The sequence below is a fragment of the Populus euphratica genome, unplaced genomic scaffold, assembly GCF_000495115.2.
Source record: "Populus euphratica unplaced genomic scaffold, PopEup_1.0 scaffold974.1, whole genome shotgun sequence".
NCBI lineage: Eukaryota > Viridiplantae > Streptophyta > Magnoliopsida > Malpighiales > Salicaceae > Populus > Populus euphratica.
Genome location: NW_011500836.1, coordinates 47,141 through 59,325, shown reverse-complemented (window position 1 = coordinate 59,325; position 12,185 = coordinate 47,141). Strand labels below are relative to the sequence as shown.

At 39.3% G+C, this 12,185-nt stretch overlaps 1 protein-coding gene across 1 annotated transcript in view; it reads right to left on the bottom strand.

The window, feature by feature from the left end:
- Positions 1-485: 485 nt before the first annotated feature.
- LOC105116545 (uncharacterized) overlaps positions 486-12,185 on the bottom strand; it is a 13,202-nt gene continuing 1,502 nt past the window's right edge. Inside the window, exons 4-12 of the mRNA XM_011013954.1 lie at positions 11,263-12,129; positions 10,854-11,153; positions 9,290-10,756; positions 8,586-9,200; positions 7,792-8,505; positions 7,097-7,711; positions 6,370-7,015; positions 3,340-3,405; positions 486-724 (exon numbers count right to left, since the gene is read on the bottom strand). Of these exons, the coding sequence (XP_011012256.1) occupies positions 486-724; positions 3,340-3,405; positions 6,370-7,015; positions 7,097-7,711; positions 7,792-8,505; positions 8,586-9,200; positions 9,290-10,756; positions 10,854-11,153; positions 11,263-12,129 (5,529 nt within the window). The remainder of the gene's footprint in view (positions 725-3,339; positions 3,406-6,369; positions 7,016-7,096; positions 7,712-7,791; positions 8,506-8,585; positions 9,201-9,289; positions 10,757-10,853; positions 11,154-11,262; positions 12,130-12,185) is intronic.

Here is a 12,185-nt window from a genome sequence, read left to right as displayed (position 1 = left end):
ACCGTGAGAGAAGTAATTTGTGTTGAAGTAAACTCAATCTAGAAGGTCAAGAAAGGCAGCCACCAGCTGTCACCGCCCAGCCACCAACCGACCGGCCGCCAACCGCTTTCACACCGTCGGTCACAACCAACACCGTCGGCCACAACCGCCTTCACACTTGAAGGTTGAATTTTCTTGTTTTGATTTCGTGTATAAATAGATAGCTAAGGTTATGCAATTATGTGTGGAGAAATTGAGAGAAACACTAGAGAGAAAAAGAGAGGGGTTGTTGTAAGCTTTTGTTTATCTAATTGTAAGCTTCGTTCTTGAAATAAAAGAGTGTGTTTTATCCCCTCCGAGTGTTTCAAAGCCACCACAAGTGGTTTCTCCCACCAACAATTGGTATCAGAGCCCCGTTCGTCAGAAAACAGAGGTATTTTTGGGAAATATCCGAATTTTCAAAGTTGTCAAAAACAAATTTTGATCATTCCAAAGTGTAGAGCTCATCAATACGAACTCAACGGTGCAAAAATCAGATCAATCGGAGCACGGGGTGGACCACACTCTCCGTTTGAAGTTTCAGCACTGTTGCCCACGCGCCCCGAGAAAGAAGATGAGTGAGCCACATGCGCGCCATATTTGAGCCGCGCAGAGCCAAGCCTCAAGCCGAGCCATGAGCCATATTCCAAAGCCGAGCCGCGCTCCAAGCCATATTCCGAAGCCAAGCCAAGCTCTGAGCCATATTCTAAAGTCAAAGTCAAAACGAATATTCCTTGGAATATTCCCGGTTCAACCTAGCAAACCACCTGAATTGGTTTTTGGACTGGTTCACCCTATTTTTGACCCGTTTTCTACAAAGTTAGACCGGTTCCCTACTATTTGGACCATTCCGGATTCATCTACGGTGTCAGTTTTGCCAAATTCAACTCTCAAAAGGTGATATAGTCATTTAAAGAGCAAAATGACTACAGAAAATGCACAAACACTCATCCCGAAGCTAACCAAAGACAACTATGATAGTTGGTGCATCAGATTGAAGGCATTTCTTAGTTCACAAGAGTGTATAGACATTGTGCAATATGGTTATGATGAACTAGAGTCCAAAGAATTAGAAGATGCTTTACTAGAGGTACAGAAGCAAGTCCTCAAAGCCAATAGAAAGAAAGAAAGACAACAAAGCAAAGACCATCATTTATCAAGGTCTTGATGAAGCGACATTTGAAATCATTGCTTCCACAGAAACATCAAAAGAAATACGGGAGGCTCTCCAACAAAAATACAAAGGTGTTGATAGAATAAAGAAGATTCGTCTGCAATCTTTATGAGGTGAATTTGAATTGTTACAAATGAAGTCCTCAGAATCCATTTCTGATTATCACACAAGAATTATGGTGATAGTCAATCAGATGAGAAGAAACGGAGAAGCCCTTTCAGATGCTTGAATTACTGAGAAAATTTTGAGATCTCTAGATCCAAAATTTGATTTTGTTGTTGTTGCTATTGAAGAGTCCAAAGAAGTGGACAAGTTGACAGTGGATGAGCTTATGAGTTCTTTGCAAGCTCATGAGCAGAAGATTGTAAAAAGAAATGGAGATAAGGCAATTGAGCATGCCTTAAAAGCAAAGTTGTCTCTCAAAGACAAATATGAGCAAGGGGAGACTTCAACAAATGGATACACCACTCGAGGAAGGAGTCAACAAACACGAGGAGGATTTCAACGATTTCAAGGCAGAGGTTCTTGGAATACAGTTTTTAGAGGAAGAGGTGGTAAAAACACCACTAGAGGAGGTCGATAACAACAAGCATTCACTCCTAGAAGAAAAGGAGGCGGTTACAATAACCGTGACAAGAGGAATATTCAGTGTTATAATTGCAATCAATTTGGCCACTATAGCACTGAATGTCAAAAGAAAGCTCCACTGGAGATACATGAGCGAGTCAACTATGCAGAAGAGGATGTCAACAGTAGAGGAGTAGCTGCATTATTTGTCTAACAAGGACTTGACAAGAATCAGGAGAATATTTGGTATCTTGATTCTGGAGCTAGTAATCACATGTGTGGCCAACGAGATTTATTTGGTGATCTAGATGAGACCATACAAAGTTTTGTCACCTTTGGAGATACATCAAAAGTTCCATTCAAAGGTAAAGGCAACATCCCAATCAAGTTGAAGAATGGCGATCATAGTTACATCGCCGATGTCTACTATGTCCCAGCAATAAAGCAGAACTTGGTGAGCATAGGTCAACTTTTGAAGAGAGGCTATACACTTTACATGAAGAATTGTCATCTGACAATTAGAGACTACAATGGAAGATTAATTGCCTATGTGAAAATGTCCAAGAATAGGATGTTTCCTTTAAACATCCAATATGATGCAGCAAAGTGTTTGAGTTCCATCACCAACAGTGAAGAATGGCTTTGGCACATGAGACTTGGACATCTCAATTTCACAAGTCTGAAGATACTAGCAAGCAAGAAGATGGTCAAAGGTATGCCTCACATTGATCATCCAGAAGAAGTCTGTGAGAGTTGTGTCCTCAGCAAACATCACAGATCTAGTTTTGCCAAAGAAGTCAACTGGAAAGCAAACAAGCCACTTAAGTTAGTACACACAGATGTGTGTGGTCCTATAAAACCTATGTTGACTGGACAAAATAGGTACTTTCTCACTTTCATTGATGATTTTAGTAGAAAGACATGGGTATATTTTTTGAAGAGGAAGTCAAAAGTGTTCAATTGTTTTAAAGATTTTAAAGCAATTGTTGAGAAGCAAAGTGGCTATAAAATCAGAACCGTGAGATCTGATGAAGGTGGAGAATATACAACAAATGACTTTGAAGCCTTTTGTACACAACAAGGCATCATACATCAGACAACACCAACTTATACACCACAGTTGAATGGTGTAGCTGAGAGAAAGAATCGAATAATTTTTGATATGGCAAGAAGTTTACTCAAAGCAAAAAAGATGCATAAGCAATACTGGGCTGAAGCTGTATCATGTGCATTATATTTGCTGAATCGCTGCCCAACCAGAAGTTTGCAAGCTGTCACTCCACATGAAGCATGGAGTGGTCACAAACCAAATGTTACTCATCTTCGAGTCTTTGGTTGTGTGGCATATGCAAAGATCCCAGATGCAAGAAGGACCAAACTTGATGATAAAAGCGAGAAATGCATCTTTGTCGAGTACGGTGAGAGAAGAATGGGATACAAGCTGTATAATCCCATCACCAAGAAGGTAATTATGAGCAGAGATGTTATCTTTGAAGAAGATAAAACTTGGCAATGAAATGATGACCAAGAAGCAGTTAAATGGATCAGCACTGATTTGATCCTTGAAGATGAAGAAGTACCAACAGTACTTCCAAAAGGTCCAATAGTACTAGAAGATGAGCCATAAAGTCCGATACACAGATTTCCTGTATTCAACAGGAGAAACACGCCAGAATCATCATCAACATCATCATTACCAGAACCATCATCAGCATCCTCATCAGAAGGACCAAGAAGGATGAGAAATCTAGAAGAGCTGTATGACGCCACTCAAGTAATGGAAGATACAACTCTATTTTGTTTCTTTACTGATAGTGACCCAATTAGCTTCAATGAAGCTATCACAGAAGAGAAATGGATAAAAGCAATGGATGAAGAAATACATGTCATTGAGAAGAATGATACCTGGAAGCTGACTTATCTACCAGAAAACAAAAAAGCAATAGGTGTCAAATGGGTCTATAAGACAAAGAAGAATGCAAAAGGAGAAGTGCAAAGATATAAAGCAAGATTAGTGGCGAAAGGCTACAAACAGAGAGAAGGCATTGACTATAGAGAAGTGTTTGCTTCAGTAGCCCGGCTAGAGACAATCAGACTGATGATCTCACTAGCAGCACAACATAGATGGAAGATCTATCAACTTGATGTGAAGTCAACATTTCTGAATGGCTTCCTAGAAGAAGAGATCTATGTTGAACAACCACTTAGATACATTGATGTTGAAAATGAAGGCAAAGTATACAAGTTGAAAAAAGCCCTCTACCGTTTGAAGCAAGCTCCGCGTGCTTGGAATACCAGAATTGACATGTATTTTCAAGATAATGGATTTGAAAAATGTCCATATGAACACGCAATTTATGTGAAGAAAGAAGCAGATGGCAGCATATTATTTGTGTGCCTATATGTTAATGACTTGATATTCACCGGCAACAATCCTACCATGTTCAAAGACTTCAAGAAAAGCATGGTACAAGAATTTCAGATGACAGACATTGGTCTGATGGCACATTTTCTTGGCTTAGAAGTGGTGTAGAAAGAAGAAGGGATTTTTGTATCCCAAAACAGTTATGCTAAAGATATTCTTGAAAGGTTCAAGATGGAAAGCTGCAATCCGGTATCAACTCCAGTTGAGAATGGAGTGGAATTGAGGAAAAGTAAAGTTGAAAATGTTGATCCAACTTACTTCAAAAGCTTAGTAGGAAGCTTAAGGTACTTGACATGTACCAGACCAGATATACTCTACGGAGTCGGACTGATCAGTAGATATATGGAGAAGCCAAACCACTCTCATTTGAATGCAGCCAAGAGAATTCTTCACTACCTCAAAGGCACAATAAATGAAGGTATGCTTTATACATCAAGTACAAATTTCAATCTTACTACTACTCAGATAGTGATTGGGGTAGAGATCTGGATGAAAGAAAAGGTATAACAGGGTTTGTATTTTTCATGGGAGATACATCTTTCATATGGTCAACCAAAAAGCAATCGATTGTCATGTTATCAAGTTGTGAAGCTGAGTATGTTGCTGCCAACTCAGTTGTATGCCATTTAATATGGTTAAGGAATTTGCTGAAGTTTTTGGGATTTCCTCAAGAAAATCCTACAGAGATTTATATCGATAATCGATCAGCGATTGCATTAGCAAAGAATCCGGTGTATCATGAAAGAAGTAAACATATTGATACACGTCATCACTTTATCCGAGAGCATGTAAAGAACAAAGAAGTCGAGCTGATATCCTACAAGACAGATGATCAAGTTGCAGATATCTTTACCAAGCCATTGAAAAGAGAAGTATTTATCATATTGAAATTCATGCTTGGAATGACATCCCTCGATTGAGTTTAAGGGGGAGATTTGTTGAAGTAAACTCAATCTAGAAGGTCAAGAAAGGCAGCCACCAGCTGTCACCGCCCAGCCATCAACCGACCGGCCGCCAGCTGCTTTCACATCGTCGGCCACAACCGCCTTCACACTTGAAGGTTGAATTTTCTTGTTTTGATTTCGTGTACCTTCACACTTGAAGGTTGAATTTTCTTGTTTTGATTTCGTGTATAAATAGATAGCTAAGGTTATGCAATTATGTGTGGAGAAATTGAGAGAAACACTAGAGAGAAAGAGAGAGGGGTTGTTGTAAGCTTTTGTTTATGTAATTGTAAGCTTCGTTCTTGAAATAAAAGAGTGTGTTTTATCCCCTCCGAGTGTTTCAAAGCCACCACAAGTGGTTTCTCCCACCAACAATTGGTATCAGAGCCCCGTTTGTTAGAAAACAGAGGTATTTTTGGGAAATTGAGAGAAACACTAGAGAGAAAGAGAGAAAGAGAGAGGGGTTGTTGTAAGCTTTTGTTTATGTAATTGTAAGCTTTGTTCTTAAAATAAAAGAGTGTGTTTTATCCCCTCAACAATTTACATCTCCTCTAAAAACAAGATTAAAAGATCTAAAACCCTATAGAAAAACACCTTATCTCCAGACCCATGGACCCATGAGCATTATTCATTGAAATACTATAAAGATGTTTTTTACCCTTTACCAGAAAAATTTAGCAAAAATCACCTTATCTCCAGACCCATGGACCCATGAGCATTATTCATTGAAATACTGTAAAGATGTTTTTTACCCTTTACCAGAAAAATTTAGCAATGGCTTCCAAAAGCATTGAAGTTTTTCTGCATGGCTCCTTTGTTATTTTTTAAATTGATTAGGGATAAATAAGTTTTTTTTTTATTAATTGCACAATAAAAAAATTAAAAAATCATTGAAAGCATAAAATCTAAACCTGATGCAAGGAGGTATTTTCATATTTTAAAATGGTTTTTTGTCTTTATTATAATTTAAACTAAAAGTTAATTTGTCAATTTATCATCTGATCAAATATAAAAGATAATAAACAATTAAAATACACGGTAAAATAAATAAAATAACTTTAAATAAAAACATTTAATCATGAAGACAAGGGGTGTTCTAGTTTTAACAATCGCAGCAACAACAATAATAATTTATTAAAGTTTTCTACTGTAAAACCCAAGTGTCATTAATTATGCCTTCTCTTTTGTTCATCTAATGCTCCGGGGAAGAACATAGCCAAAATAATCATCACGTCTCATGCCTTGTAACCTTTCTCTCTTGGCTTGGAACATTGCTTTCAGTTCATCTCGATCCTGAGGATCAAAGTGATCTTGCATGCTGAAATCAAAGTGATATTGCGTGCTGAAATCAAAGTGATGCATCTCATTGGCATGCAGTAGATGGACCCCACACTCAATCACCTGACAAAAATCTAGTGAAGTGCCTTTCATATCTTCTGGCCGGAAGTCAACTGAGACCTCGCTGTATTTACTAAACGTATCCTTTTCTTTGGCAACAAAACAGGGATCCAATCCCACGAATATGTGTGCTGGATTGTTGCCCTTGTCATCATACCAACCATGGAGATAGCAATAGAGATCATGGCTATCACCGTGCTCATTGCGGAAGTGATATGTGCATTTAACTCGCAACTCAAAGTTGAAAGAATAAGATGCAATGACAGCACAAAGAGAGAAACCCAAGAACTCGCTATTAGCCCACTGTGAAGATAGCTGGAATGTTACTCTAGATCCCCACCTTTTATGGCTAAACCACTCCGGAGTTACATCTTCAGGGAGGTAGAAACTAGGTGGCCTAGGGAGGCAGAAACTAGGTGGCCTAGGGAGGCAGAAACTAAATGGCCTCAGGAGGCAGAAACTAAATGGCCAAGCTGGAACATCGGGCAGCTGTTAACATAATTCAATTAGCATCTTTTTAAAATGAGACGAAGGAAATAGAAAAGTATATTAGAGGTTTAAGAAAAACACCTGATGGTCCGCCAAGAATTTATAGGTCCTACGCATGATAGAATAACCCCCCGGTCTATTGACTTGGAGCCTTGCTCTCTTGGCTTGGAACATTGCTTCCAATCCATCTTGATCCTGAGGAAAAAAACGATAGTATCTATGCATGATGAAATCAAAGCGATATATCTCATTGGCATGCAGTAGGCGGACCCCACACTCAATCACTTGACAAAGATCTAATGGTAAGAGATTGCCGTTCTTATCTTCCAGTTGGAATTCAACTGAGACCTCGCTATATTCACTAAACGTATCCTTTTCTTTGGCAACCACACAGGGATCAAATCCCATGAATATGTTCATGCGCTTCTCATCATACCAACCATGGAGATAGCAATAGAGATCATGGCTATCACCGTGCTCATTGCGGAAGTGATATGTGCATTTAACTTGCAACTCAAAGTTGAAAGAATAAGATGCAATGACAGCGCAAAGAGAGAAACCCGAGAACTCGCTAGTAGCCCACTGTGAAGATAGCTGGAATGTTACTGTAGACCCCCAACTTTGATGGCTAAACCACTCTGGAGTCGCGTCTCCAGGGAGGCAGAAACTAGATGGCTCGACTACAACATCAGGCAGCTGTTACACAATCCAAATAGCATCATTTTAAAATAAGATGAAGGAAAGAAAAAGGTATATCAGAGGTTTAAGAAACAAACCTGAAGGTCCGCCAAGAATTCATAGGTCCTACGCATAACAGAATAATCCTCCCATCTATCAGCTTGAAACCTTGCTCTCTTGGCTTGGAACCTTACTCTCAAGTCATCTCCATATAGAAGATCAAAACGAGAGGAGTCTGACATTATCAAATGAAAGCGTTGTATCTTATCTTCATCATTGGCATGCAGTAGACGGAGCCCAAACGCCCCACCGTCATACAGTAGATGGACCCCACACTCAACCACGTGACAACAAGGAAATAAATTGTTTTCCAGGTGGAATTCATCTAAGACCTCGCGGTGGAATTCAACTGAGACCTCGCTATATTCACAAAACGTATCCTTTTCTTTGGCAACCACACAGGGATCAAATCCCATGAATATGTATGCTGAGTCGTCGATGCGTTTCTCATCATTCCAACCATGGAGACAGCAACAACCATGGAGATAGCAGTCAAGGTCACGGGTATCACCATGCTTATTGCGGAAGTGATATGTGCATTTAACATGCAAACTCTGACCAAAACTATAATTGGCAGAACCAAATCCAATGACTATGATTGCGCAAAGACAGAAACCCAAGAACTTCCTATTAGCCCAATTTGTAGATAGCTGGAATGTTACTGTAGATCCCCAACTTTGATGGCTAAACCACTCCGGAGTCGTGTCTCCCGGGAGGCAGAAACTAGATGGCTTAGCTACAACATCAGGCAGCTGTTACACAATTCAAATAGCATCATTTTAAAATAAAATGAAGGAAAGAAAAAAGTATATCAGAGGTTTAAGAAACAAACCTGAAGGTCCGCCAAGAATTCATAGGTCCTACGCATGACATAATAATCCTCCCATCTCATGCCTTGGAACCTTGCTCTCTTGGCTTGGAACATTGTTTGCAATTCATCACCATTCGTAGGATAAAAACAAAAATAGCCTGACCTAATCAAATCAAAGCGATCTTCATACAGTAGACGGACCCCACACTCGTGTACTTGACAAAGATCTAATGGTAAGAGATTTCCGTTGGTAAATTCCGGTTGGAACTCAACAGAGACCTCACTATATTCACTAAACATATAATCTTCTTTGGCAACCACACAGGGATCAAACCCCACCAATATGTGTGCTGAGTTGATTCGCTTCTCATCATTCCAACCATGGAGATAGCAAACGAGGTCACGACTTTCACCATGCTTATTGCGAAAGTGATATGTGCATTTAACTTGCAAACTATGGCTGACAGAACCAAATGCAATGACAGCGCAAAGAGAGAAACCCAAGAACTGGCTATTAGCCCAATGTGAAGATAGCTGGAATGTTACTGTAGAACCCCAACTTTGATGGCTAAACCATTCCGGAGTCGCATCTACAGGGAGGCAGAAACTACATGCCGCTTCTGGAAAATCGGGCAGCTGTAAACACAACTCAAATAGCATCTTTTTAAAATGAAAGGTGGTAAATAGAGAAAAAAAGATGTATATCAGAGCTTTGAGAAACAAACCTGATGGTATAACCTTTTGGTATAAAGTTGAAATTTCAGTAATGAGTACGCCAAGATTTGATTGAACAAACGCGATCTCGAGCAATTAGTGAAAATGAATTCAAAAATGTTCCCCTCAACTACAGTTGATGACCTGTGGTGGAAGCCCTGGTAATGATTCAATCTCTCGCAATTGTCTGCATCCAACTTTGATAGCTGTGGTGGAAGCTCCGGTAATGATTCAAGCCTCCTGCAATTCCTTAATCCTAGATATTGCAACTCAAACAGTTTATTGATGGTTATAGGTATTGTCCTGAAATTGTTTCCACTTAGATCTAACACTTCCAGTGACGAAAAACGACCAAGACTGTCCGGCACTTCCGATAGATTGCAACCATCTAGATTTAGCTTACGCAAACAATCTAAATCCACGCCTCTCTCGGGCAATTGCGATTTGACAAGACATTCGATGTCTCGTAGATATTTGCAGTTTCCCACTTCCAAGCAGGCAAGTTCCATCATATTTCCAATCGGTGAAGGCAACTCTGTTATGCTTGTCTGTTCTAAATAGAGATATCTCAAATATACCATCGGCTCCAAAACTTCTGGAAAATTTTGAAATTGGATGCAACCTGAGAGATTAAGCCTCTCCAATTTTCTCAACTTGCAGATGCTGCTAGGAAGAATCTCAAATTGTTTGCAGTTTCTTAGGTGCAATTCAGCAAGATCAAACAAACATTCTATTGAGGAGGGAATCTCTCGTATTGCTGTCCCATTTAAATACAGCTCCTTTAAATTATTTGAAACGTTTGGAAACTCCGTGATACTTGAGCAACCGGAAAGATCAAGTTTTTTAAGGCATCCCAACTCAGAAACCGCACTCGGCAGATTCTTTAGCCTGTTGCAGCCACCTAGATCTAAAAAAATGAGTTCCCTTAGACCACCAATTGAAGATGGCAGCTCTTCTATTGCAGTTCCATTCAAGTACAAGTATCTTATATTCCTCGAAAAATCAGGAAGCCTGCTGATAGATAAGCAGCCAGAGATGTCAGCAATTTGAAGAGATTTCAACAAATATATGTTTTCTGGAAGATTAACCAGGTGTTTGCAGTTCTTCAAATTCAACGCAACAAGTCCACTTTGTTCCCCAATTGATTGGGGAAGCTCTTCAACAGCAGTCTCATTTAAATTTAAATATGTCAGTTTCCTTGCAGTCTCTGGGCACTTCTTGAGATTTGAGCAACCAGAAAGATTCAGAGTCTCCAGAAAATTTGCATTAATTCTACTGGGAAGATTGATTAGTCTTTTGCAGCCTCTCAAATCTAAATCATTAAGCTTGTCAAGATGCTGTATAGATGAAGGAACCGTAACCAAACTTGTACAGAATTGAAGATTCAATCTCTCAAGGTCTCTGGCCGTTGAAAGGTCTGGCAGGGAAGTTATGTGCTCACAATTGCTGAGGTTGACATCTTTTAAATTGACGAGATCCTGAAGCAAAATGAAATCAACAGAAAGAAATTACACGTGCATATCACTCTAAATTTCGAAGAAAGAACTATGCATGCACAGAGTTATTTTAGAATACCTGGCCTTCTCTCCACAGTTGCTCAACCTTGCTAGATGATAGGTTAAGTTCAACAAGGTTCTGTGGACGAAAATTGCAAGGCAAAGATGTCAAAGGGTATCCATCCCAATGGAGATACCTCAACTCTTCGGAAAGAGACTTGAGGCCATGAGGAAGGTGCACTCTGCATTTAACTCCAGCTTCAGAATTATAAATTTTTAGCAGTCTAAGTTTATACATCCTTTCCAAGGCTGTAGAACTCAACTCAATTTCTCTTATTTTTGAAGCATCCAAGAATATCCCTTCAACTTTTCCAGTTCCCTGAAAACCAGTAAAGGAGAAGCAAAGTTTAAGTAAGATTTTAAACTTACTAGTACAACCATATTGCATTGCATAGGAAAGAGAAAACTTTGGGGTATATGAATCTCACCAGATTATTGGTCAACACTTGATATGCATCTTTTGGATTCCACAATCTGCTCTGTCTTCCCAGCTCGTCAAGAGATTCTTTACGAACAACTTCATGGGCCATTTCTTGCAAAAGATCATGCATTTCAACCTTGTTATCTGAAATTTTAATGAGACACCTGTCAATGAGAACACTAAATCCAATATCTGTTTTGAAACCGCAGCCATCTAAAATCCGCTTTACAAAATCAACTCGATGCCCTTTAAAAAAACATGCAATGTCAAGAAATATACTCTTCGTGTTATGATCACGTAGTGCATCAAAGCCTATTCTCAGCAAGTCATAAATATTCAACTCAGGAAAGCTTTCGATCTCATTTAATTGAGATTCCCAAAAATGTCTCCCTTTGTCAAATAAGAAGGAACCCAAAACTTGAAGAGCTAACGGGTTCCCTTTGGCATAATTTATTGCCGTGATTGACAACTCCATATAAGCTTCTAGGGGGTGGTTTCTCTTAAAAGCATTCAAGCTAAAGAGTTGAAGAGCTTCGTGGAAGTTTAATTCCTCAACCTCGTATATTTCATCAACTACATTCTTAAGTACTTGCCTGTCTCTTGATGTCACAACAACAACACTGCCTTCACCAAACGAACGCTCTTTAATTAAATGCTCGAATTGTAGTACATCATTCACATCATCCAAAACAAGGAGAATTTTCTTTTGGCAGAGTCTATCCCTGATGAAAGTAGGTATATGTGGTGTGCCAACGCGAAGATTTTCTTCCTCCAGTAGTTTAGAAAGAAGTTCCTCTCGTAGATCACTTAATCCACCCTTTTCTGACTCCTGCCTTATGTTCGGAAGAAAGTGGCAGCCTTCATACTGACTTGAGATGCTATAGATGTAGAAAGCTTCCGCAATAGTTGTCTTGAGAAAGCTTCCGCAAT